At 58.6% G+C, this 26,274-nt stretch overlaps 8 protein-coding genes across 8 annotated transcripts; 2 read left to right on the top strand and 6 right to left on the bottom strand.

Moving 5' to 3' along the window:
* Positions 1-30: 30 nt before the first annotated feature.
* Positions 31-663, bottom strand: HETIRDRAFT_330377 (uncharacterized protein; the record flags this gene model as incomplete). The annotated part of the gene is made up of 2 exons (XM_009553687.1): positions 31-220; positions 296-663. The coding sequence occupies 2 exons, from the start codon at positions 661-663 to the stop codon at positions 31-33; spliced, it is 558 nt and encodes a 185-aa protein (XP_009551982.1).
* A 275-nt stretch (positions 664-938) lies between these two features.
* HETIRDRAFT_460987 (uncharacterized protein) lies at positions 939-5,336 on the bottom strand (the record flags this gene model as incomplete). The annotated part of the gene is made up of 11 exons (XM_009553688.1): positions 939-1,215; positions 1,279-1,334; positions 1,388-1,501; positions 1,555-1,716; positions 1,778-1,831; positions 1,891-2,145; positions 2,207-3,424; positions 3,481-4,017; positions 4,065-4,352; positions 4,424-4,877; positions 4,930-5,336. The coding sequence occupies 11 exons, from the start codon at positions 5,334-5,336 to the stop codon at positions 939-941; spliced, it is 3,822 nt and encodes a 1,273-aa protein (XP_009551983.1).
* Positions 5,337-7,843: 2,507 nt separating this feature from the next.
* HETIRDRAFT_119103 (uncharacterized protein) lies at positions 7,844-11,276 on the bottom strand (the record flags this gene model as incomplete). Its single annotated transcript, XM_009553689.1, has 10 exons — positions 7,844-8,089; positions 8,115-8,187; positions 8,434-8,613; positions 8,665-8,682; positions 8,919-9,009; positions 9,437-9,525; positions 9,648-9,720; positions 9,918-10,134; positions 10,427-10,881; positions 10,985-11,276. The coding sequence occupies 10 exons, from the start codon at positions 11,274-11,276 to the stop codon at positions 7,844-7,846; spliced, it is 1,734 nt and encodes a 577-aa protein (XP_009551984.1).
* A 1,528-nt stretch (positions 11,277-12,804) lies between these two features.
* HETIRDRAFT_430263 (uncharacterized protein) lies at positions 12,805-16,444 on the bottom strand (the record flags this gene model as incomplete). Its single annotated transcript, XM_009553690.1, has 5 exons — positions 12,805-13,420; positions 13,609-13,867; positions 13,967-14,103; positions 14,219-15,729; positions 15,782-16,444. 5 exons carry the CDS (start codon positions 16,442-16,444, stop codon positions 12,805-12,807), a joined length of 3,186 nt encoding a protein of 1,061 aa, XP_009551985.1.
* A 1,496-nt stretch (positions 16,445-17,940) lies between these two features.
* HETIRDRAFT_455424 (uncharacterized protein) lies at positions 17,941-18,873 on the top strand (the record flags this gene model as incomplete). Its single annotated transcript, XM_009553691.1, has 3 exons — positions 17,941-18,280; positions 18,354-18,547; positions 18,607-18,873. 3 exons carry the CDS (start codon positions 17,941-17,943, stop codon positions 18,871-18,873), a joined length of 801 nt encoding a protein of 266 aa, XP_009551986.1.
* Positions 18,874-19,188: 315 nt separating this feature from the next.
* HETIRDRAFT_119106 (uncharacterized protein) lies at positions 19,189-20,342 on the bottom strand (the record flags this gene model as incomplete). The annotated part of the gene is made up of 5 exons (XM_009553692.1): positions 19,189-19,308; positions 19,443-19,694; positions 19,748-19,806; positions 19,893-19,984; positions 20,119-20,342. The coding sequence occupies 5 exons, from the start codon at positions 20,340-20,342 to the stop codon at positions 19,189-19,191; spliced, it is 747 nt and encodes a 248-aa protein (XP_009551987.1).
* A 4,172-nt stretch (positions 20,343-24,514) lies between these two features.
* On the top strand, positions 24,515-24,782 carry HETIRDRAFT_162491 (uncharacterized protein; the record flags this gene model as incomplete). Its single annotated transcript, XM_009553693.1, has 2 exons — positions 24,515-24,667; positions 24,771-24,782. The coding sequence occupies 2 exons, from the start codon at positions 24,515-24,517 to the stop codon at positions 24,780-24,782; spliced, it is 165 nt and encodes a 54-aa protein (XP_009551988.1).
* A 137-nt stretch (positions 24,783-24,919) lies between these two features.
* HETIRDRAFT_436740 (uncharacterized protein) lies at positions 24,920-26,161 on the bottom strand (the record flags this gene model as incomplete). The annotated part of the gene is made up of 5 exons (XM_009553694.1): positions 25,901-26,161; positions 25,799-25,819; positions 25,613-25,717; positions 25,053-25,559; positions 24,920-24,976 (listed from the first exon to the last, which is right to left on the bottom strand). The coding sequence occupies exons 1-5, from the start codon at positions 25,943-25,945 to the stop codon at positions 24,920-24,922; spliced, it is 735 nt and encodes a 244-aa protein (XP_009551989.1). The 5' UTR covers positions 25,946-26,161.
* Between the last annotated feature and the right edge of the window lie 113 nt (positions 26,162-26,274).

A 26,274-nucleotide genomic window follows, 5' to 3' on the forward strand; every position in this document is an offset into this window, starting at 1 on the left:
CATGTGTATGTGGCGCTCAGTACATGGACGTCAATGTACACTCGCGATCCCCGCAAACGCGGTACCCGCCCCGCCGAATAGCGATTTCGCCCAGCTCCTGAGGAATCCGACTCCCTTACCCTCGTGCCCTGGAGGAGGCTCCTTGTATGTCGGCCACCATTGGCGCACGCGCGCACCAAGGGAGCCTACAGCTGGGCGAATGAAGATGGCGGCGGCTCCCCTGTACAAGGTGGATACCATTTTGTTCATGCACGCAATCAGATGGAGCTGCAGAAGTTAAGGATTATTTACGCACCAGAGTGCACCCTGCAGCAGTGGGCTGATGACCTGGTCCCGCGTGGTGATCCAGAGCACCTTGCCCCACTCGACCGTGATCACCTCCGCCTCCCCTATCTCTTCTTCCTCTTCGCCTTCCCCAGTTTCCTCCTTGTTCTCGCCGTTTGCCCCCTTCGATGTCCGCTTTCGCCGCTCAACATGCACGTACGGCTTCACCCGCTTCAAGTATGTCTGCTCGAAGCGCAGATCGGGGATGACAGATACAGGCAAGCGTGCATGTTGCAAGGATTCGTGTTTGTGAGGCACGGGTTGGCGGAGATGGTCTGCACGACTCTGCGACAGAGCAAGAGTCGTGATGTAGTCTGGTCGAGGGTATTCTGCTGCCATACGAACAAGACCTGCTGTCGGAACGAGAACGCGGCCAGAGAACGAGATGGCCAGCTATTACGTCATGCCGCTCTAAGCAGTGTCTTCTTGCGGTGGGGAGGATGGACGCGGACACGTCCAGCCTGTATGGAACACACACCCTTAATCACTCTAGTTGAAACCATGAACAAATCCACCGATAACAATAATGTAGACAATACACAAAAATATTACACACACTAGGGGTGAGAGATAACATAACATAGCGCGACAGCGGTATAATCCGGCACACCTTTTCACTGTCCATCTGTCCCTGGACCAGGCGTAGTCTTCCGAGAAGCAACAGACCCAAGCTCCTTGTCCAGCCTCTCGAGCCGCTGCGCCCGTGCAGCATTCCGGGCTGCCAGTCGCCTGGTCGCCGCATCGTGCTCTTCGCGGGGCACCTTTCGCCACAGGAAATCCTCGGTATTGGACACGAAGAAAAGGCGATATGTGCGGACACAGACTTTGATCTCCAGTCCGCCGTGCGCGACGACGTCCGGCGTGTCTTTCCGCACGGCCGAGGGCAGATTGCTGATGCAGTGAAGGAAGGTCGATGAGTGTCGGTAAAATTTGAAAGTGATGTTTGCAACTTACCGACGGAGGAACGGGCGACGCACTTTGGACTGAGGAAGGGACTTCGTGTCTTCGTCCTGCCAGCAAGAGTGGTGAGTCATTCGAAGGTTTTCATGATACCAAAACTCACAGAGACAAAAGAAGCGATGTAGGACTGCCATCGCCCAGTCAGGACTTCCGCATCATCGAGGCTAGAGCCGTCCTTGCTCAGCAGTTGGAAAGTGATGACTTTCGATTCCGGATGCTGGTAGAGCGTGATCAGTCATATCTGCACTAGATATCAGCGAACGATCATACCCAGTCAATGCAGAACAAGTTCTCCTCCGGCCCAAGAATCTCTTCAGCTTGTCTCAAAAGCTTTCGATGATCGTCGACTGTCGGCTGTTTCAGTTGCCGCTCGTCCGACAGGAGTTTGTATAATTTATCCTGTTTCTGGTCTGCATCCCCCCAGCTTTGTAACTTCACAAAATATAAGGTCAATGGGCTACGACCATGCACTGAGTAAACGAAAAGAACGTACCTGTTTGATCAGGACAGCGATCACCTTGTCAATAGTGAATGATTTGAACGCAGCCTAGCCCCAACCTTTTCATCAACATCGAAAACAGACGATAGACGAATCGCATATCGCACCTGCAGCCCGAACATCGCCCGCATCTGGTCCTCGAACGCATTCTGGTCGATCTGGCTGTCGAACAGCTTCTCGCACGTCTCAAGGAACAGCTCGTAGTACTGCGCCGCGCTCACTCCCGGCATCGGATTCACATGGCCTGGCCCCATCAGGTACTCCAATGTCCACGCACGGCTTTTCCGACCCCCCTCCTGGGTAGCAGGCCTGCATTGCTCGCCTGCAATCGTCTTGAAGAGATGTAGGCGGGAATAAAGCACCTTAGATCGAAAACAGCTTTTGAGACTCGCCCAAATCTACGACAATGGCATCAAGGCTCACCTCGATCAGACGCAGGGTAGTGTAAAACCATGTATTCGTGTAGAATGACCGCCGCTTGCAACACGGTGTATCACCTGCAGAGGGGACGAGGTCAGCCCGGCTCTCCGAGTCGACTTCCATGTCATCTTCGGAGGGCACCAGCGGCGCGGGCGATGCCCGCCGAGAGCCTGCAGGCGACTGCAGCGGCCGCGTCTGCGATCGCGTCGATTTGGCCTGCTCGCTCTTCAAGAGACTTTTCCGCAAATCACCCGTGAAGATACCGCCAGCGATCCTGTTCCTGCCGCCTCCGTGCGAGCCGCTCGCGCCGTTCAACCCGTCTGCCTCAGCGACCGAGCTCGCCACCTCCTCTTCCCGCGCAAGTGCCCCCTGTTTCGCAGAGGAACTTTGATGCCACTCGTCGCCGAGCATGAAGAACGCGCGGACGATATTATACAGCCTCGTCTCGACCCATCGCCGCTTCTCTACATCGACGCGCGTCTGCTGCGCGGGCATGCGCGCGAAGTACGCGAACGTGAGCTTCACGACGTCTTTCAGCACGTCGCCGTCGGGCATTGCGAACTCGAGCTGGTGCTTCGGCCGCGTGCGCGCGAACAGCGGGTCGACGAGCATCGCGCGCTTCGCCATCTGCTCCTCCACCACGGCCTCGATCTGGCTCACGAACGCCTTGGTGGTGAGCGCCTTCTTGTCGGCCGCCTTGAACGCGATGCTCTGGTGGTCGAGCGCCTTGTTATAGTTTTGCGCGTCGACCTCGCGCCAGACCTTGTTCCACTCGCGCTGCGCGCGCTTCCACTCGTCCTCTTTTTGCTTGAGCCGCCCGAGCACGATCGGCACGGCGAGCGCGGGTGTCTCCTGCAGCGCTTGAATGACTTCGAGCCCAGCGTCGCGCCCATAGAGCTTCTTGATGATGCGCTGGTGGATGGCTTTGCCAGAGCCCCCGAAATTTGGCTTGAGCTTGTACGCACTGCGCTCCTCTGGACCGAGCTGCATGACTTTGTTGTTGATCGGCTCGAGGATGCTGATCGTCTTCACGATACCATCGATGTGGAAATCATACTCGTGCCGCTCCTCCTCGCAGCGATGGAGCGCCTCCTCGTAGATGTTCTTCTTGTGCGCGACGAAACCGGAGTCCTCGCTCGCGAACGTAGGGTGTGATACCCATTCGTCGTTCAAGACTGACTTGCACATCTCGTCGCGCCCGGAACATTGCACGTTGATATCCTACATGCACATGTATCAGAACCACGCCTGCTCGAACCGACACGGAAAATTCTCACATCTGCAGGTAGACGCCTGTAACTCCCATGGCGAATGTTCAGCTCCTCCTTGCTCGGCCTGTCCAGCACGCCCAAAGGTCTTCCTGGCATAAGCCCCTCTTCTCGTTCCCGCGCAAGCGCAGCCTTGTCCTGTGCCTCGTCCCACCCCAAGATCTCCTTCAGCTGATACATCAACTCTCCGTCGCCCAGGAAATACACGCTCTCGCGGACCAAGCGCGCACGATCAATATAGCCCTGCGTGAACAGATTGATGAGTCGTAAAAACTCGTTGTATGACTCGCGCGAGTCGACGACGCGCCGGACGCGTGCAAAGAACTGCGTCCCGTCGGAGCCTACGGCGGCTGTGGCAATGGAGTTGGACACGGACATAACTGGTGCACGGTACGCTGGAGGCGAGGGCGGCAATTGGACGTGTGGATGTGGGTGGTGGACTTGTATGGATCGGCGCGGAGAGGGCGGGGCGGTCGATGTGGCGTACTGCGAGAATGATGTTGACGCATCCATGGGCGGCGCTTGTAGCTGTTTTGCTTTCTTCGACTCGTTGACGATTAGCCACATGGCAAAGGCGGTGCGAGGCGGCTCACCTTGGACGCGACCGATTTTACACTGTCTTTGTCCTTGTCTTTATCCCCCGCTTTGCGCTTACGCTTCGCCGGCACAGAGGACGGTGGAGCCTCAGCTGGTTTCCGCTTCGCCGATCGTGAGCTCTCAGCGCCCATGACTGGTGTGCTGATTTTCCCAAGTACGCCTTGGATCATAGAATCGTCACCGTCTTCGGGTCTCATCCCTACACCTGGAAGGAAGTCGCGAAACGCCAGCGAGAGGTCTGGCGCGTCTTTGAAAAGCTCTTCGACTTGTGCGTACACTTCTGCCTGCTCCACGGGGAGTCAGCACGGAATCAAAGTCAACCTGGAATAGATATAGAGGCGCAGTGAATGCTTACATTGTTTGCGCTCGCCTTGTGTGTGGAGAGGATCTCGAGGAACTGTTTGTAGGTGTGTGGATCGTCGCTGAAACGCGTCTTGATGCGCTGCACATAATCCATCGCTGGACCTAGGTTGGCTCTCTCAGCTTCACCTCCGATACGGCCTGGCTCACCGGGTGAGGATGGTGGTTCTAAATGACGTTGGAAGCTTGGGACGGGTTGGGCGTGCATGGACATTGTTGGCTCCATATGGCCACTGCCAGGCAGAGACTCAGAGAATCCGTTAGGATCGTTATTAGATTGCAAGACAGTGCCGGAAGGCGTGGTGACCGTGATGTATTCGGACGAGTGAGAGTCAGAACCAACGTCGATGCGGTAGCCGACAGGAAGGAAGGTGTTGAAGCCTGATATGAGAGATGGGTGGCCATGAAATAGCGATGACACGCGCGCGATGACACCGGGAGTGTCGATCCTGAAAAGTTATTGTTGGTGAGAAGGACAAGAGAGAGATCAGAGACACTGACTGCTGGCTCTTGAAGTCCTTCATGATGTCCAAGAAGAGGTTGTACACGTCCGGTCTCTCCTGGAACTTGTTTTTCACATTGTCCAGATAACTCAGGGCATCGGACACGTTGAGCTGTCTCTCGCCCTGCGGATCTCCGCCAGCCATAGATTGCAGCGTCGCAGCGTTTTGTGAAGCCGAGCGCGAAGGGAAGTAAGAAGGAGAAGCAGCGCCGGGGAGGTGAAGGGGAGTTGATGATGACGATAATGGCTGGGGAAGCGGAGCATCTCTACGCGCAGGAGACGGCATGTCTTTCGCTGGGCTTGCGACGGTTAATGAGGGCTCTTCGGACGGCTGCGAGGGCTTGTGATCGAGCGCGGGATCCAGCGGTCCTTGCATGGCCTCTGTCTTCATCTCGCCCCGATCCATGCGTCGACAGAGATCTGTAAAAGACACGGCGCACTGCGCAGCGCAACGGCGACAGTAAATCCTCGAATTTTTCACACCCGGGACGAGGAAGGGAGCTTCCCCATCACCACATACACGTGATGTATCCAGTGGGTCACATGTGCCACACGCGTCGCGTCAAGAGGATCGCTTCTAGCTACACTACCGCTGTACCGCATTGCAAACGACTGTAATGACAAAAAGGTACTTCTCTCAAAGAGGGAAACCCTCCGGGCCTTAGCTGAGCCACGAGCAGTCACGTTCCGTAGCGTACTTGTAATCCTTACGTCCCCACCGCCCCAGGCTAGCGCTGTGCGGTATATAAATCCTTGAACCAAAAAAAAACTGTAATGAAAGACTATGTCTACGAGATCTGATTTGTGGACAAGAGTGAAGTAATGCCACATGCTTCAAAATCGCATGGTAGGGAGGTCTGTTGTCGGACCATACATTTGGAGGGGTTGTCGAGAGTAGACCGAAGTCGCGGAACGCCAGAGAGAGGTCCGGTGCATCTTTGAAGAGCTCTTCGACCTGTGCATACACTTCTACGAGGAAGGGAGCTCCTCATCACTGCATACATGTGATGCAACTATCAGGTCACATGTAGAATACGCGTCATAAGTAGCTACGTACATCTTGCTACGTCGTGTATAGACCCGTCCACAGGGCCATGGATGGACCTCGCTCTCAGAGAGAAGATCAGCCAGGTTAGGCGAGCACTGAGCAAACCCTCACTCTATTGACCTCAGGCTCCCATTCGACTTTCGCATCTAGTGTATACTTGCGTTGGATCGCACGTTGCGATTGAAGATTGGCCCGTGCGTCTCATAGTTTGCTTTCAGTGAGCATCTGAATAGACAAAAAAAGTAGGTTCACCGCTTCATTACTGATCAAGTAGACCGAGGCATCTGAATGGAAACGGTGCGCAATCTGAGGAGGTTCAAGACAAGCTTGGAATCATCCACATGGCATTGAAAAACAACCACGCACTTTCCAGGTTCGACATGACCATGACGAATTCCGCACGGCCGGCCCTGCCACATTGAGGACTGCTCTTTCCTGACACAAGTCATTGAGTAAACTTGCAGTCTAACTTCCAATCGCTTGAATCTCTCAATTGAATCCTTGGCCGTCGATGGAAGCAACGTCTACGCTAGTGGATAGGACTCAATTCGTCGTCCGAATGAATAGATGTGCACGAGATGCTGAAACAGTCAGGATTTTGTTTAGCGCGCCTTGATGAAGTTTAGCAGATGACGCATACCGTGATCGCCCAAAGCACCCTACGTGTCTTGCTCAGATGACACGGTTGTCAGCCCCACATTTCGCCAGAATCTAGCTCTTCTGTTTATTATTCATTGCTCCGAGTAGAGCGTCGAAGAGCGGTCTTCAGGACAAGTTTGCTATCACGCTGCGCGCCATTGGTGGATAGTACGCTTCGTGGATGGTGCTCGGAAGCACGCACATTCTGGGACGAGACGTGCGGATACGACAGATACGACAGATGATGAAACGGTGGTCGTTTCATTTCCTGGGAGGGTGGCGCGTGCCCGACAGATGACCATGATCAGGGATCAGGTGGGCGTTGGTGGTGATGACGGCTGCGATATCAGTGCGGCCGCGTCCTAGAGGGACTGAAGCCGTCGTAACTTACATACACATGTCCGCGGGAGGATAAATAGTAGGATGACGTGCTCTTTATGCCTGCGTCCTCTCCCGCTCTCGTGAAACGGTATGTAGCTTGCTACGCGGCTAGTCAGGCGCTGCCACGGTCAACCTTTCGGCCAGCATCTTTGATGACCATGCATGAGCTCACTGGTAATTCCTGTCGTCTATTAAAAGCAGACACTCCACAAGATGTGTGGCCGTCGACCTTCGTCGACTTGATCAACGACCAGGCTCTCAAGATCTCTGGCGCCACGTGGAGTCGGAACACGATCTCGTGACTGCACAACGTGAGTCCGCGTCATCGAATCTCAGACGCCACACGACGAGGCGTTTTCTGCCGTTTTCTGCTGTCTTTGATGTCTGTCTCCATATCAACAGAAACGTCAAAAATCGAACCAAAATGACTCACCAGGTGCCGCACGGTCAGGTTGAATGAGACCGTAGGCTACCGTAGGTCATGTCGACATGAGAGGATAGGTACGAGAACGCATCCGGAATACCTGGCGAGCGCTGATACAATTTCCGGCTTCTGGAGTACAGCTTTTGTCGAATTCATTGACGGAAAGATAGACTAATAGAGTATGAAGCCTTAAGGCCTAATTTATCTGTGGCTTGGTCTGGGCTTTCTCTCCCTCAAGACCTGAGACAATATCTTGTTTTGTACAGCTATTTGCCTGGCCTCCCGTTCTGCTGACCCGCAGAGCAATGAAAGGTTCTCGAAAGGACGGCCTGCGGCTTATGGACGGCATGTTATAGGTTCATCCGTTGTTCTGAATTCCTAACCTTGATGCTTTTGGCTTTAATATAGCCTTACCGCGCTTTCATCGACACCCACGCGCTGCGCAGAAAACTCTTGGCAATGTGCGTCCAAAATATGATGTGGCCACATCACAACTCGAAATAGCCACATTGGATAACACGCCCTCTTCAAGTTGGCCAGTAGCCACATCGGGGAACGCCCTCATCGAGTTGGTCAGTACAATCCCAATCGTAGCCTTCAAGGCCATCTTTCGACTCACCAGGACTTCTTTGCCCCTATTCTTGAGCAGGTTTTCGGAGTCCCAGTCCTAGATGTCGGCCCGTAGACCATACCGTAGACTGGCAGCAAGACTCGGTCCCGCTGTGCGTCCACCATCGGCACTTTTCCTTGTTTGCGGGCCTTTGCCTTTTATGTAACAGAAACAGCATTCTCCACGCGTTCAACTGGGTGTACGATGCCCCGCACGAATCCACCGATCTCGCTTCTTTGCCCCTGAATTTGAAACACACTTCAAATTGCCCCACATTTCCATGCCGTACGACCCCGCATCACGTTCCCCCATCTTCTCCAGTCCCCCCAAACACTGAGACGCCTAGTAATCCAGCACATCACCCATATCCGGCAACTTGACTTCCACAGAATCGCACTTACCTCGCGCCTTGCGGGCTTAACGCTACAGGCCCGGATGATCCGTTGGCAGCAGTGGGGCTACTCATCCCTGAATATCGTCTCCGCGCACGGCGGCCTGTCATGCCATACTGCTCTGCGCACATGTTTTTCGAGTCGTCTACGGCCCTGATGAAATGGGTTATAGTCAATCCTCTGTCAACCCTGGATACCAACGACGTAAAGTGAGTAAAACGACAATGTTATTCCACGTACAATTCCGAATATGAATCACTGTAGGGGCGGTGGATTAGACGCGTAAGGGTGTATATGTAGGCGCTGGCACTCTTCGGTAAAGTCGTCCCAGTCCTGTGATTGTTCGCGGGCCGTGTCAACACTGTGATGGCAGCTCAGCTCACTCGCGCACGAAGGGCGCAACCGTCCGCCATTTCGGGCGCGATGGTCCAAAGATTTGGGTCCTCCGGTGCGGGGCGATTTCTGGACCCAGGAGAGCGCCGTGCCTCACTAACCTTTCCGTGGCCGCGGGCGAGGCGCCCCGAACTTTCGCCTTCAGTTTAGTATTTTTGAACTGTAGTGTCGAGTGTTCTGTTCGCTCGGAAGCTGGTTACCGGAATCTGTTGGAGGCCACCGTTGCATCGACTCGCGCGTTCGTTCATTGTTCCCTCTGAACATCAGCCTCATTTCGAGCTGTGTTCTGATGCGGCCTACGGTGAACCTTTTCGTATGTGGGTGCTGTGAAATACGTCCGTTGCTTCAGGTCTGCGCGCAGCAAATCAAAAAGGACCAGTCTCGGATCCGCACTATATCCATTTCAACCTTCACTCTTTCCATGGCAGGCCCCTCGCTTCTACTTGCGCACAATCGATCTGGACAGAAAGCACGCGGAAAGTGCGAAGGAGAACAGTTGCTCGCTCGTCCATGATTGTTTCCTTCTTGGGTATGGGTATGCCTTCGTGTTGCCTTTATGGGCTTCATAGTCTCAGCATATCGCTTGCCGCGTGCCCTTGGATTCTCTCGGTTTACTTACGGTAGAACACCGGATGGCGTGTCCCTGGTCGTGTGAGCTCCTTATTCGTCCGCTCTCTCCGAAGACGCGACGCGCTCCTGCGCGCGATGCTAGGCCGAAACCGCGATCAATGCAGGCTTTGTTCGGACGAGTCGGTTTTGGCGCACATCGTCCACCGGGACCGGCTCGGATATTGATTTTCCGCTCCTTACCATTGGTCGGACTCTGTCACCTCCCCACACGTCCGAAGGCGTGGAATCCCCGAGTACCCCAAAGCCTCCAGGCTTCAGTTCCTGCCACCTTGCCTACCATGAGAAATGCTAAGGTTTGCCATGCACTTCGCAAACTCTATGACAGGCCATGGGTGCAGTGTGGGGTCTCTTAGGACATTGCTGCGGGTGCAGAGAAGCGCTGATTTATGTGCCGATATGCCCGATATTGGATTCGCGCGGTGGACGATCGATTGATGATACAGCGAGCATAGTAAGCTATGGTAAGTTACGTTTCTTCTGCCTCTTCTGCTTCTCGAGTTTGAATCGGATCCCGACGAGCGTCATAGCCTGTCTGATGAGACAGCCTGGCTTGATCTGTGCGGCAAGCCAGTGGCCAGCCTTGGCCAGCTCCCCTGCATTTTTCACCAATCTAACCTGCTGAGTAAAGTGCCTTGGCCTCTCCCTTCCTTCCCAGGCCGCGAATTCACCGAGCACAGCACCCGTGTCCTTGGTCGATCAGCGTTCTGATCGTGAGCAGCGTGCATCCTACAATGTATGCTCCCGTCAGTACCCCAGGGCACCCCACGAATTAAACTCTCTCCATCATTACAACGCTCGCCGGGGATTCTCACACCGCCAACGTAATGCGACGCTGACGAGCGCAGCCTTCCGTCCAATCGCACACACGCATCAGATCATCTCCCGACGCTGCCACAAAGGGACGTCAGCTCCCATACTTACCAGAGGGCATCGCACATCTTGGGCCTTCGCAGCGGGCCCTATGCCATACCCGGCGTACCGAAGCGCGAAGCACAAACGCGAAGCCATTATCACGGGCGCGTGCGCGCGCCCCTATTGTCTGTCCGGTCCCAGCTGCCCGCGCTCCTCTGGCCTGCGCGGCTTCTGATGGGCGCCTTCGATTTGGGCTCGGACTTGGTCTTCCTGGGTCTATGCACCGGTGCCAGCGCCCGCGAGGCACGGACGCTCCCATCTCTGGTGCATCTCTTGATATCTCGATTTTGATGTTCGACGATGGTCCTTGGCCGCCGCCGCCATCGTCGTCGTATTTACGGCCGCAGACGCGGACGCTGTTCGGACTCCGTCCACTCGCACGCAGCGCCTCCTCGTTCGCCGCGGCCTCGCCGTCTGCGTACTGCTGAGCTGCCAGTCGTCCCCACGCGCATGACACACTCCTTACTCGGCGCGGGGTTACGAAGAGCACCCACAGCGCCTCTGCGTCTTCTCCACGTACGCCTGCTCCGGGCGCCCAACTATGTCAGCGCGCGATCGCGCGGCGCCCCGCGTCGCGAGGCCTCGAAGCGGCGAAGCGGCGAAGTGCTCCACCCACCGCACGCACCGTGTGTGTGCAAACGCGCTCTCCGATAACTCATTGTATGTATACGGAGGAAAGGAAGTGCTGGACCGGGGCCCTCCCCCGCTCTCTTCCACGCCATCCCATCCCGCGCCGTGCCGCTGCTCGACTCGCCACGCGTCCTGCGCAGCCCCCGAGGGCCTCGAGGCGCGAGCGGTGGAGTATCGTAAGTGCTAGGCGTGCTTCTTCCGGGCTTCGACGATCGCAGCGCTTCGCAGCGTCGCCCGAGGAGGTCGAGGTCTGCTTCTCCAGCCACCTCGCCCCACCTCGCCTGCATCCCTCGCGCGCGGGGTCATCGACGCGTCCTCGGGCGCTCTTCGCGTTGGGCCCCCGGGAGCTGCGCCGCCAATGGCGATGATGACGACGACAAGGACGACGATGCTGGCCCGCGGCGTGCCGCGCAGGGCGAAGGGCTTGGGCGAAGGGCGCAGGAGGCCTCGGTAATGGACTTCCCTCCTTCGCGTCCCGGCGCGGAGGGTCGTCCGGAGACGTGGAGCCCGAAGCGCCTCTTGCGCCCTCCTCGCGCCTAACCTACTTGCGCAGGGCCCTCCCCCTTCCTTCCTTTATTCCTTCCTTCCTTCCTACCTTCCTTCCGCCTTCTACTTCGTCAGCGCGCGCAGTGATGACGATGATGATGATGATGATGATTACGAGCTGCGCGCGTATACATATGCATGTATTACTGATACATTTTTCGCCCGACCACGTACGTACTCGCTGTACACGTCGACACGTACTCATACACCGGATCGTTCGTCCGCCGTTTTGGGTTCGGGATGGCAGGGGTGTGCGGTAGACAGGTAAGCATGTAGGTAGGTAGAGAGGTAGAGAGGTAGGTGGGTAGGGATGTGGTCAGATCGTCATGTACGAGTACACCGCACACCGCACGGTAAGAGTGGGTTGGTCAGAAAGTGAGATGCGTAAATGCTCGAGTAGTAAATGAAGTAACGGGGACCGCTGCGACCCCCGTCGCCGCCGCCGCCGCCTGCGTCGTCGTGGTGGCATTACGGTCGTAACAGAGAAGAAAAAAGGCGAGACGAGACGAGACGAGACGAGACGAGGCGATGGGAATCAATAAGAGTCATCAGTACGTGACGAGAACGAGACGAGAGGGGTGCCCAAACGAGGCCAGTGGTAGTACTTATACAGTCGCGTCGCGCGCGCGCTTATTCCGAGAAAGAAACGACATGGAACCGAATCGAAGTGTGTGAGCTCGCGAGGCGAAGCGAGTACGAAGCCGGCGAGGAGGATAGCGAGGGGAGGAAGAGGGAAACAGAACCTGAGACCGAGACCGAGACCGAGACCGAAACGCATAGAGAGAAAGAACGAGAGAAGCGGAAGAGGCGGAGATCAACGGGCGCGCGGGGCGCGCGGACGCGAGCTGGGAAGCGGGAGGAAGGGGGGCATAGGGCGGTTTTGTTGCTCGGGTGCGGTGGGAATTGGGGAGGTCGTAGGGAGGCAGGGCGATATCGTCGTCGGGTTCGTGGCAGCAGCGGCGGCGGCGGGAACAGGCGTGCGAAACTCGCGCGATCAAGGGGTTGGGGTGGTGCGGGGTGGTGCGGGGTGGTGCGGGGTGCGGGGAGATCGGACGTCGTGTGGGGCGTGCGATGTGCAAATATGCGAGACGGGAGACGAAAGAAAACAGAGGCGGAAAGAAGGCAGCGGAAAGAGACGAGGGGGCGGGCTTGAGGGGCTCGAGGGGGGCACGGGCTGAGGGGGGGTATCGACAACGGGAGCGGTATCATCCAATCATCCATCCATCCATCCATCCGTCCGTCCGCCCCTCCACAAAGACAGCCTGCGCCCTACGACCGCATGCCGCCCTCCTCCTCCTTCACCTTCACACCCCGCTCGCGCTCGCGCCTCCGCCCCCTCTCCACAGCCCCCGCCCCAGCTCCCGCCCCCGGACCGTCCTCGTCCATCCCCATCCCACCGGGACTCGCGCTCGCGCTCCCCTCCTCGTCCCCATCCACCATCTCCAGATCGCCCTCCTCCACGTCCATCGCGTCCACATCCTCGCCCTCGCCTTCACCCTCACCCTCACCCGCCCCGTCCGCCCCGCGCCCACCACCACTCTCGGCACTCTCGGCACTCTCGCCGCTCTCGTCGTTCTCGCCCTCGCCCTCGCCCTCGGCAGACTCGACGACGCCCGCGAGCTCCCCACGGTACCGCTTCCCGCGCGCCGCCTTCCCGCTCCGCCCATGCCCGTGCCCGTGCCCGTGCCCGTGCCCGCGTCCGCGCGCGGCGATCTCCTCGTGCAGGATCATGTCCCCCTCGCCGTCCTTCGACCCCGCGCGCGCCTGCGAGTGCGAGTGCGAGTGCGAGTGCGACTGTGGCGAGTGCGACTGCCGCAGGCCCTGCAGCTGCGCCTCGAGCTCGCGATTGCGCGTCGCCTGCGCCGAGACGAGCTGCTGGAGGTACCTGCACACGCATGCCCGAATCCCCACAACGCCCGCAACGCCCGCAACGCCCGCAACGCCCGCACCGCCCACGCCGCAAAAGAACACACACATCCGTCAGCGCCTCGTCGCAAACAATGCAGACACACACGCCAACCGACCAACCGCCCGATTGGCAAAAAAAAACAAAAACAGCGATGACGAACGCACCGTATATAATCCACGCTCTTCCTCAAAATCATCCCCTTATTCGCCTTGACAGCCCCATCCGCCGCCGCCGCCGCTGCCGCGGCACTCGCAGCACTTGCAGCGGCGCTGGAGCCAGCGGGCGCCGAGCCAGGTGTGCCGTCCTCGTCCTTCGGCGACGCCGAGGACCCGGACGCACCGGGGGCGGCGCTCGCGCTCGCGATCGGGGAGAGGTTGCCGAAGAGGACGTCCTCGGCTGTGGGCGAGGTGGGCGTCGCGGCGGCTGCACGTCCGGTGCGGCCAAGGTGGGGGACGCGTGAGCATAGTGAAAAGGGGAGAGGAGACGGGGAGAGGATAGGGACTGGGGGGAGCAGACACGCACCGCCGGGATCGAGCAGCGCCTCGGGGATGAGGGTCGCGAGCTCCGAGATCTTCTCGTTGATGTTGTCCCGGCGACGGCGCTCGACGGCGTTGTGCGACTCGCGGCGGCGGCGCCGTTTTTCGTTCGCGAGGAGCGCTCTGCACGGGCGGACGGAGGACGGTCAGCGAACGCCCGCGAAGGAAGACAACACAAAGCCGAAGGCCGAAAGCCGAGAATCGGCGATCGAACGCGGGACCAAACACCGACACTCACTGCTTCGACACCGGATCCGCCCCGCCGCTCCCCACGCTCCCGACGCCCACGTGCCCCAGCCCCGCCCCAGGGCTCTCCCCCATCCCACCCATGCTCCCGCCCAAGCTACCCAGCTCCTTCGGACTCACGCCCATCCCCCCGCCGCCGCCGCCACCGAACCCCGCGAACCCGCCGAGGCTCTCGGGCGTCGGGAGGCTGTACTCCCCGCTCGCGTGGTGTGCGTGGTGCCCCGCGTGCCCGCCGTGGCCGTTCGCGGACGCCGGGGCGGGGCCGAACCACGAGGACGAGCCCGAGACGGAGAGCGCGTGCAGCGAGAGCGGCGACACGGGCAGCGTCGGCGTCGTCGTCGTCGATCCACCCCCGCCTCCGCCGATAGAGCCCGCGGCGGAGGACGCGCGCGCGCCCGGGATGAGGATCGCGTGCGGGGGGTGGTGGTGGTGGTGCGCGTGCGCGCGCGGGGGCGAGGACGAGGAGATGCTGCCGCGCTTGGCGCGCGTCGTGCGCGCGGGCCCGCCGTGGGTGCTCGGGGGCTCGATCGCTCCGATGCCGACGCCGAGGCCCATGCCCATGCCCGTGTCACGGCTGCGCGAGCGCGAGCGGTGCGCGGGGTGGTGGTGCGGCGGGAGGGCGCCGACGGGGGACGGGGTGTGGTGCGTGCGGTAGTCGAGGCCGTGGTACGACGAGGGCGGGCCGCCGTTGCTGCTGCCGTTGCCGTTGCCGTTGCTGTTGTTGTTGTTATTGTTAGAAACGGAGGAGGGAGCGGAGGGATCGTGCGGGTCGTAGCGGAGGGAGGAGGAGAGGGCGGGGAGGGTGGCGTTAAAGTGCTGCGGGGGGTTAGCGGTGTAGGGGTCGAAGGAGGCGGGGTGGGCGAGGGAGGGGAGGTCGCGGTGGAGGGAGAAAGGGTTGTGCGAGGACGCGGAGGGGTGGTGGTGGTGGGAGGAGGCGGAGAAGGAGGGCGCGGAGATGTCGAATATGTTGTGCCTGTAGCCCGAGTCGTAGCCGTTCCCGTTGGGGTTGGAGGCGTGGTGGGGGTCGGCGGTGTCTGGGGAGTGGGTGGAGCGCTCGTGGCTCTGGTGGTGGTGCTGCGGGGGCGGAGGCGGGGAGTGGGCCATGAGGCTTGCGAGCTCGTCGCCAAAGTCCATGCTGGGCCCGCTCTGAGCCGCGTGGTCCTTGCGGGAGGCGTAGGGGTCGCTGAGGAAGTGGGGCATGAAGAGGGCGGGGTCGAACGCGCCGCCGGACGGGTTCGCGGAGTTTGGGTTGTTGTTGGGCGGGGGAGACGGGTTGGAGGGGGGCGGGGACGGGAGATGGAAGCCTTCCTGGCGGATCTGGGGTTTGTATGCGGATGCGGGGAAGAAGGACATGCTCGGCGAAGGGTGCGCTGCAGCACAGGACAGACGAGAGCGGGGAGATGGAGCAGGAGCAGGAGCAGGAGAAGGAGCAGGAGCAGGAGCAGAGGAAGAGCAGGGCAAGGCAAGCGAGGGCACTCGAGGCGCGTCCGGCACCCGCCAGCCCTGTTATACGCTCGGCCCCCGGTCCGTCCCCGCGGTCCACGCACCCCCGCACCTCCTCCCCGGCGCGGACATCGACCCTTTCGTCTCTCCAGGCACGCCCCGCATACCCCGCACACCCCCACGTAACCCCGCCGTCGCACCCGCCTCGATCGCCATCGCGGGCGAACACCCAGTCCCATCCCTGCCCTCGCGACCGTCCGCGTCTCTCCCCGCCAAGCCCACCCCAGCGCAGATCCTGCCCAACACTCCCCGTCCCTGCCCTCGCCCGCTCGTACACGGCCTTTCTTCCGTACAGGCCCCGCAGGCCTCCGCACCCCGTCGCGCGCCTGTGTCCCTGCGCATCCCTTACCCGAAATGAAGCAATAGGGTCCCGTTTGAAAATCACGCCCTGCTTCTCGTCCGCTTTGAACACCGACCCCGGCCTCCAACGCATATGCGCTCTGATCTGAGCACGGCGTACGTACATGCATCTGTACGTCTCTAGTTCTCGCCGCACCGCACGCGCCCACCGCACCGCACGCGCGAACCCTGCCGCGCAACAACCCCGCGTGCATACGAAGCGCGCTACGCCCCCCGGAGCGGGGAGAGACAAGCAAGCGCGCGGCCCACTTCGAAGCCCCGCGCCGCGCGGTTCGGGGCTCGCACCCCAACGCGTCGAGACCGCAGCCGCCGCGATGCCCCTGCATCCGTTTCGTTTTCGGCGGCGCGAGGACATCGCGCGACGCGCTCCCGATGTGTGGATTCATGGACGGACGGGTGGTCCTAATAGCCCATAGGTACTGCGGCGACGTAGCACGACAGCGCCCTCCGCCACACGCGCACCGTGCGCGGCAGCGTCTAGACGCCACACCAAATCGAGACCAAGGCGACCGCATCGGGGAGTCCTGCCCTCCACGCCGCGCCACGCCGGCAAGGCATCATACATCTGCGCAGGAGGCGGCGGCGGCGGCAGCGACAGCGACTGGACTGTCGGCCCACACGGACGCGCGCTATGGACGCTCGCGGGCCCTGTGCATATGCGCGCACCTCGCGCGCCGCCGTCCTGCCTGTGTGCTTGGCGTCGGTCAGCCAGTCCGCCAGTCCGTCAGTCGACAGTCAGCCAGTCAGCGGTCAGCGGTGAACGGGATAGGGATAGGGGCTGATCGGATCGACAGGCAGACTGTATTAGAGCCACCGCGGCGCGCGACGTCATTCAGTTCACGTCCGAGAGACGGACGCGGAGGCGGAGGCAACGGTGCTCGAGGGCGCGCTCGCCCCCGCCCCGCCCCGCCCCGTGCGGCGTCGGATATCCCGACGAGACGCGCGATCAAGTGTTTCGAGACCACAGGCGGCGCGGCGCGGCGCGTGCGGAAGCCGCGACGCCCGATGGCGCATACATCAGTCGCACTCGTACATGTGTGTGCTCGCGCGAGCGAGCGCAGGGCGCATTGCACAGTATTTAGTACCATAGTGGCAAGCGGCGTCGCAGAGCTCGCAAAGACGGGACGACGGTTTCACCGCGTCCGCATCCTGTCTGCCCCGCGGGGGGGCGAGATCCGAGCGAACCGCGACGCTCCCGATGAGCGCGATCGCCGAAGCGCTGATCCGACGGCGCCGACGCCAGGGCTGCTGGCCTGCCCGTGCTCGCGTCTGCCTCAGAGGCAAGGCGGGCGGGCAGGGCGGGGCACGGCAGACGAGAGTCGAGTCCGCCGGCATGTGTCTCGGGACTTGCGCTCGAGACCCGGACGGGCCAAGTCAGGCCAAGTCGCGCGCAGGCGCGGCGCCTGGGCCCGCCCGCGACGCATGACTCACGCGTGATTTGACGGCCGTCGTCGCACCTCGGGATCGTACGAGATCGCGGTGGTGTGTGTGTGGGGGGGCAGAGCAGATCACCCGAGTCTATAATAACGACGGACGATGCGGAGCGCGATCTCCGACGCGCCATTGGTCGCTGCCTCATTCACTCGCGACTGACTCGGCACCATCACGAAATCGGGCGCACTGGCGCTGCTGCAGAGTATTACTCGAGCACAGACGAGAAACATCGTCGCGAGTACGCGTCCGCCGGGCGACGCACACTGTCCTGCGCTGCACGCGGCGCGTTGCACTGCTCCAGCCTAACCCCGCGAAGCTTCCCTTCTTGCCCTTCCCCGGCCCCTTCGCGTCCCACCGTCCGACACGAAAACTCATAAGCAGCCACGACCCTGCGCAGCCCTCGTAATAGCTCACATTATGCGGACGCGTGAAATGAAAACCCCACGGAACCGACTGGATCCGATCGACGCAACGCTAAACGCACGCGACCAGGAATGGTATTTCCGCACGCTCGTTCTGCGCTCGCGGCTCGGACCCTCCCCTCCCCCATTTCCCGAGTCCCGATCGGGCCTCCATACCCCGCCCCCGCACGGCGACCCATCAAATCAAGGCACGCTTAGGCGGCCGTGGCCACCGCGACAGCTCGCGACGCGTATATGCGCGGGGTACATACGTGTATCGGCTAGCGGAGGCGATCGGGCATACGCGATTGGACGGACTGCTGGTTCAGAGCAGTACGCTGGGAAGTATAAGCACTGTATGTTGGGAAGGCACCTCGAGTCGACGACAGCCTGCGCTCGGGTATGCGAGCCTTCGAACGCGCTGGCCAGCCTGGACGGCCGCACGCACAGGCGATCGGCCTGCTCAGCTAAGCGATACAGCCTCGCCCGTCCTATTCATAAACACCAACGGGAGCCCGCCTCGCCTCCTCCCCACGCGCGCGCACAGAATCGCGCACAAGCTTGATTGCATACGGCGCTCTGATACGCGCGCACGCGCGTGCACGCGCAGACGGGGCAAGGGCGTATTCGCATTCGCGCACGAGCGAATGAGGGAATGGAAGCCGACCTTGCGTATATGCAGCGCGTGCTGTACATGGCTTTCAATTCGCCACCCGGCGGGGATGCGATTGCCTTGGTGGCGGCCGTTGGAGCAGGGACTCGGCTTGAGCGTGGGCACAGCATGCAGCACGGGCCGCGCGGGGGATCGAGAACGAAGGAAAGGGGCGTGAACAAGCCGTGGACGGCACGGCCTGAGGCGCTGTCAGTGTCCCGTTCTCGTGGTGCGTTCTTGAAAGAGGGATCAAATAGCAGGTGTGGAACCGGGAGGCTGGATATGCCGATAGCGTAGCGGCTGGTAAGAGAACGAAAAGCCTGCCAAACGAGATGAAACCCGTCCGACAGTCTTGTCGTTGCCCACAGAAAGCCAGATCGCCTGCCAGCGTGGTCCCATCACCCATTAGCTCAGCAACCTATCCCAGACTCCGCAAGTGTGCTCAGTCAACGCTCACGGATGAAAATGCACGAGGCCATTCAGGCCAAGAATTCCACGTCGACCGAGAAAAAAAAAGACTCAAAGGCTTGACGGTGCACCGAGCCGGCCCCCCACCTTCCCCCGGGTGTATAGCAGATGCCGGGCGTCGACTTTCGTGGGCGTTTATTTGTTTCAGCGTGAATGGGCTCCTGGCGGAGGCGATCGGCCGAGCGCGGCGAAAAGCCAGTCCCATATGCAGACGAGGAACTTGCGAAGCAAGAACGCCTGTGGAGTAAGGGAGCGGGCCTGAACCTGAGACAAAGGCCCACCGACTTTCCGAGCCGAGAAGCAGACAGGGTCCCCGCCTCAAGCTAAAGACCATCATCAAGGGGAGGTCGCGGCGAGGCAGCGCAGCCTCGGAGCTTGCAAAGCCTGCAGTCGCACACTTCGAGATACCTGAGGATTGTTGCGCCGCTCAAAGCAGAAACCAAGTACATCAGAGAGTGGCGAGGTCCATCGGGACCGACTTGCGAGACGCGCAGGCGCTGATTGCGGGCCGCGTTTGCCTGCGACAAGCGCCCACCGACGGCACGGGCGTCCAGTTGCGTCGACCAAGTAGCACCGGCCGATCTTGCGATGGAATCTGGCATGGAAGTCGTGCGGTCGTTTTCGGACTTAAGGCCCACGTCGTCTGACAGCTGCTAAGTACATGATGTCCCCGGTAGCGTATATGTCAACCCCAGACTGAGACCCCATCACAAAGGCTGAGCGCATCCTCCTTCGCGAAGAGCGCCACTGACGCCACGTGCCCTATTTAGAGTGTGGGGAAATCAGGGGAAGTATGGGGAAAGGGGGTATCATTGGCGGAAGGCGAGTCGAACACTTGTGATACTAACGTTCCTCGCAGGCGTGTACTTGGTCCGACGAAGTCCAGTGCGCGGAACCTGGCACAGCGACCTCGTCCGCGTTCTCGAACGGACGCCCGACTCTAGAAGACGCGACGAAGGGGCGACAAATCAGGGACGGGTGGGAGCGAATAGCGTCGCTGGCACACAAGCACGGCAACACAACGAGGGGCCGTTCTATTCCCTCTCGGACCAGGGACCGCACCGCTGTACGTACGCGCGCGTGTATGCAGCGGTCCGTTCGCAGACGCGTCTGCGCAGGTCTGAGCCCGATCTGGACGCAGTAACGTGAGTGAAGAGCGCGAGATAGACGTTCGACCCGCCTAAGCCCAATCCGGCCTCGATCTTCTGCCATCCGTCTTCGTGTGGGGTAGAAGAGCTGACGCCGATGCCGATGCCAACCCAAACCGCGCGAGCTTCTGCTATTCTTTGTGGAGGCATTTAGACATACACGGACACGAGGCGGAATCGCTCGCGGGAAAGAGGAAGCCCAGAGATGTCGACGAGGGTCCTTCGAGCGTGACCGTCTGTGCGGAAAGGCGGGTGCGCGAGAGGCGTGGTGCGCGAGCCAGTCAAAACGCATAAAGGACAAACACAGACATGTCGATCTGGGAGATAGGGGCGAGTCACAGAGGGACCCGGGCCGCCGTATACGGCCAGAGCAAAGGTAGACACCGTCCAACGCGGGCTGTCAGAGATTACAGCACGACGTCACGCCAGCCATGACTATACAAGACATGCGCGAGCGGCGAGGCAAGGGCTACAAGCGCTGATGCGGACGGCTGTAATGACAGGCTGAGCAGGGAGGTAGCTATATAACTGAAGAAGGCATCTCCGGATTTGTATGCGATCGGGAATCGGCACAGAGAACAGCGAGACTACCTACATGTAGAACGACAGCCCCAATCCGAAGATGCCCCAGGAAATTCAGGGTCACAGGAATGGTGAGGCGCGGGATGGGTGAGGTGATTCCGCTTCATTTCCACGAGCGCGTCCGGGTGACCTCAAGTGAGCAGCACGGAGCACATCAAGTACGCGGCCGACGTCTATCGCAGCATCGAGAGAGCCATATCAGCGACAAACTTACGTGAGTTGCGCTTGAAGATGAAGACGATCGGTTCAGGACACCGCGGAGGATCAGGTGCGCCAAGCACCGGACCATGAGTGTTATTCTACAAGCACCTAATGTCCCATCGTGATTCCCATGAAAAGTACAAGAGAGCAGGCCTCAGTCGCATGTAGATCGTGTGCGAAGGCCACTTCCTTATGGACTGGGAGATCCATCGAGGAACACAATGCCGAGCTATGCCGAGAGGTGTAGAGGAGGGAGCGCTGGAGGGCCAGGCACAAGGACTGGAGCGGGACCGTGAAGATTTGGTGAGAGATATTCAGAGCATCTGTGGGGCCTCGTCGATTCTGGAGAGACACACTGGAACCTCGCGAAGGCAGCGACGGCATGGAGGGGGTACCACATGTCCAGGGCATTGGAAGGTACACTGCGTAAAGAAGCGTGCGGTGCTGCCCCTTGTGTAGAGGGAATAGATCGACAGACGGTTCGTTGTGTGAGAGAACAGGTAGGATTGGTCGGCAAATATTGGACACACGGACACAATTGTGTATATTCCTTTCAACGGAACCGAGCAATCGGGGTGAAGAAGCTATTCGTTGACTGGTCAGTACACCTGCTGTGAACGAGCAAAGAGCGAGGCCTCGTCTAGACTCCGACATTGTCATCCGGCAAGTGTTTGTTCGAAGCGTGCCATTCTGATTTGCACCACAGTTCTGATCCCTTGATCCATGATCCGTGTCCGTCCAAGCTTGGGAATTCATGTTGCAGGCCCCAGATTCGGTCCCATAGCCAGTCCTTCGCTCACAGAACCATACGGCCAAGGGTTCGAAGCTAGAGGCCTCATGAGAAAGTAAGCATTGCAAGGAAACGCACAACACGCCTTACCTCTCTGTCTCTCGGCATACGTATGTGTTACGTCTGTGGACCGCTGAAAAGCCTTTGGGGCCAAGCGTACTAGACGGCTGACAGCGGTTAATGACTTCTGGTGGAGCACCCGACAAACAGAAGCACATTGTAAGATATGAGTCAGTTTCAACTTACCTGGACTACGCACTCAATCTAGAAGGCTCTAAAACGCCAGTTGAACTAGCGAACGGCACAAAACACTGAGGTTTTTGTCTATATTCACTTTGAGGTCGTACCATTAATCTATGAAAGGGTTTTCAGAGTGCCTGGGGCCCGCAGCTTGATGTCATGATGAGGGACTGCCAGCGCACCGTCCCGTTCGCGCCGCTCGCGGGCCTATGTCATCTTTGCACCCCAGAAAGCATCCTGGCGGACTGGTCAGCCCCGGGATCGAGAGAACGTTGATCCTGATCATTGAACGCGAGCAGGGCTCCAAACTCATCAATCGATTGTGTGAGATCCGGATAAAGTCCGTATTGAGCAAGCCGGAAAGAGAAGGCAAACGATACGGCGACAGCGCGCTACGGACTGAGTATTACGGACGCTGCCTGGTACCTGGAGGAGCGTGGAAAAGGAGCCGTAAGATGCGCATCAGAGCGCTGCGCTGCGGCGGGTAGTGCATCCATTAGCAACGAGTTGCTCACTCACATCTGCGACTTCCATCAGATGTGATTGGTATTTCCTCGTCGGCGCAACGGCCAAACACGATCGAGGGGATGGATGGCTGAAAGAGGGTCGAACTCTGCGCCCTCGATACATCGGAACATTGACAGCGGTATCCGCATCGTTTCGCCGGGCCTTGTCAAGTTTGACGTCTGCCAGCGTCCGCATCAGGCTGTGGCGCTTGATGAAGATGCTCCGAGATGACGTAGATGCAGCTGAACGTGGGCAGGGGCAATGTCAGAGAAAACTGAGAAGAAAGAGACCTCGCCGCGTGGCAGCGCAGGGAACCGGAATTCGGATGACGTCTGGGGCGCAGCCTTGCATGACACGGTTCGTTCATTAACACTTAGGAGAGAATAATCGGGCCAGTGGGGGTCAGTAAGTAAAGGCGAACGGCCCCAGTCGTTTGAGACTGACAAGGCGATCGCGAGTCGCAGAAGCCGGGGCCCCACATCGCGCCCCGGAACACCGTACGGCTGCCGTTGCATCGCCCCCGGACACCGGTCAATGAGCAACAGAACTCAAGCCGGACCAATCGACAACTGTTGGCCGTGCGCCGCAAGTCCATCACTCGGCGGTCTCGGACGATGCGACCACAGAACAACATGATATATGACTCTAGGACTGAACATGACAAGGCCAGTGGATATCAGGAGTAATGTTGACTAGAACTCACTGAGGGTGCTCTGCCCGAAGAGACAGCGGTACGCTCGCCACTCCTGATTCTGCTCGACAAATGCTCGTTGAGTCTGGATTCGTCAGGAGGCAGCGCCTAGGACCAAGGGCTGCTTCAGATCATTAAATCGCGATCATAGCCAGCAGGGCATACATACGTACCGCGCAAACAGTCCTCGTTGAAGACCGCGACGACAAATTCGACGCATGCAGGCGAACGGACCGAACTCTAATACGCCAGAAGCATGAGCGCTTTAGAGGCTTGCGGAGGTGAGTCAAGGCAGATGGCAAAAAGGAATCCCAATCCACGTCACCCCCAATACTTATATCTCCCCCTCCTCCCCGCAAACCCCAGCGAACCGCCTATTGCGACAGGCCAACCGGTCACGATAGCACAATCTCTGCTCCGATGAACACCTAATCTTCCCCATCTCTCTACACCGACACTCACCTGATGCCCTCGGCCCCGGTCATCTGCCTCGCGAAACGCTGTTAGCCAAATGCACAGCCCTCTATCAAGCCTGTCACCCGCTATATCACCCGACTCAAGGCTGACACGAAGTCTAGGCTGCCGGAATTTGTTTTGTTCGCTTCTCAGTTTCCTATTCAGGTTTTATGTGGTCGGGAGATGGGATGCAGTCGGCAATTGGGAGGTGGTGCGAGGAATATTGTCTCGCGACTACGCTCGTGCATGCCAGCCATTGTCCACATACTCTAGCGCTCAATATATCTAGACACTCGCGCTTGTGTCATCAGTAGTACATGCAGCTGGCGTTGATTCCGACCAACTGGATGTCATTATATGAACGACTGAAGCTTTAAGCTCGGCTCTTATCGTCACTTCGATGCTGCCCAACTAGTTAGATTGTAAAACAGAACTTTGCTTAGAGGATCTGCTCAGTGAAGAAAACTAGAACCGACCACTTAAGGTGCTACCAGGGTTCGAACCTGGGTTCCGGGAAACTCACTTCAAAATCCCGAGTGATAACCACTACACTATAGCACCATGATGTAACTCTGTTTAATAACAAATAATACGAGATGTTACACACCTTATCACAACTTGTTACTGAAACTCTCTTCAGATGGCTCTAACCCTTGCGTAGAACAGGGTAGAACTCTACAGATGCCAAATTTGCTTGGTGAATCATCTTGGCTCCTCCAAAGAAAATCTGCAGAGTCCAGTCGGCTCTCTTGCAGGGGGTTTCGTCTTGACAACTTCGGTGAGTGTGAATGTGAATCATTCACGGACGTCTGTTTCTGATGGCTTTTTTAAGCTTGATCAAACCGAGGTCACCGTATGACTCCATTGAATGTGATGCAGCTTCAATTTGTGTTTTTTTGCGACGGCAAATTCTCGGAGCATCAACTTTCATTGCTATCGAGTCTTCTTCACCGTATATTCAAGCTGTGTTCGCAGTCCCGAGTCCTTTGCCCTTCGGAGATGTATTGGGTCAGTGCTATTCCACGACATGACAATATGACACTTAACATTTCAATTCCTTTCGATGATGGCTTCTCTGATGCCGCTGATCACCTTTTCTCGTTATCGTCAGATCTATACATGATCGACGGGCTTTTCGAATATAATATGTGCGTTCGCGGTTCAAAGCCTGAATTTGGTGTTGGAATGAGCATGACCATTACATGCTGCTCGTATATGTGTACAGTGGATTATATCATCAAATCATACGTATCATACCATCTAGACTTCGGGAGCCGGGCGTGCGAGAGCCTTGCTCGCCTTCTCGATGATGTGGTCCTAGATTCACCATATAAATCAGCACCACGACTCATCCAGGGAATGGAACACGAGAAAGAAGAAGACAAACACGCACAGGGAAGAACGTCTTTTGCCAGCTCTCGCGCACCGTCACGTCCGCGAAATATTTCTGCAGACGCGCGAACCGTGCCCCTCGGAAGATCTCTGCGTGCACCTTCGGGCCCTCGCCCGCGGGGTACTTCCCCATGTCGTTCCTCAAGAACAAATCCGCGCTACCCAAGAACGGCGTGAGCGCCGCGTCCGCGATTGACCACTTCTCGCCAACGGCGAAGCCGCCCTCAGAAGGGAGCAGCGACTGGATCTCCTCGAGCCCGCGGAGGAGCGCATCATGGCCCTCGGCTTTCACGATCATCGAGAAGAAGCCCGGGACGACTTTGTTAGAGACGACATCGATGAAATAGCGCGCGCGGGAACGATCAACAGGGGAGGAGGGGAGGAGCTGCGCGTTGGGGTAGAGGTCGGCGACGAACTCGAGAAGGACAAGAGATTCAACGATCTTGGTGCTCTCTGGAGAGGGCTGATCGGCGGGAACCACGGGCCCGCCATAAGCTACTGCGGGAACCTGAGGGTGATGTTAGCGATTATGAAATGGGAGGAAAGGACTAGATGGCGTACCTTGGAGGCGGGGTTGACTTTGGGAGCGTACCAGTCGGGTTTGGCTTGCAGATCAATAAAATACCTGTTGACCTGTGCACCAGCCTCTGCGAACGCAAGCTCGACCTGTGCATTCGCATGAACGCCGCCGAACGAGTTCGTCAGTCTCTCGATTGAACATATCAAATGGAGTCAGATACGACATACCCGCTGGGCGAAGGGGCAAACCTGAATCAAAGACCAGACCACCACACAATCAGTACCTTGTTCTCCAAGAAACAACCATTTATCGCTTGAAACCATACGCACCTTCGCAGTGTAGAAAGTGATAGGTGCAGCTTGAGCGGCGGCCATGTCTATTTCTTCTTTACGTTAATGGACAGAGGAAGAAGAAGCGAGATCTGGAGGATGTTGAGGATGGAGATGGAGGGTGCGGAAGAGATAACGAGGGGGACGATGTGCACGTTGAAGTCCACATTGCGCTTTTGTAGGTTGTCGCACACCGACGTCACAGGCCCAAGTGTATTATCGACACCTTCTACTCGTTACGGCGTTCCATTTTTGCCCGACCGAGCGTATTTGGATAAATTAAATAGGCCTTGTGAGAGGAAGTGGATGTGAGTGTCAGTACCGGAAGGGATGTGACAGCGTGGATGAAATAGGAAGGTGTCGAGCCTAATATG

This window comes from Heterobasidion irregulare (assembly GCF_000320585.1).
Source record: "Heterobasidion irregulare TC 32-1 unplaced genomic scaffold scaffold_12, whole genome shotgun sequence".
NCBI lineage: Eukaryota > Fungi > Basidiomycota > Agaricomycetes > Russulales > Bondarzewiaceae > Heterobasidion > Heterobasidion irregulare.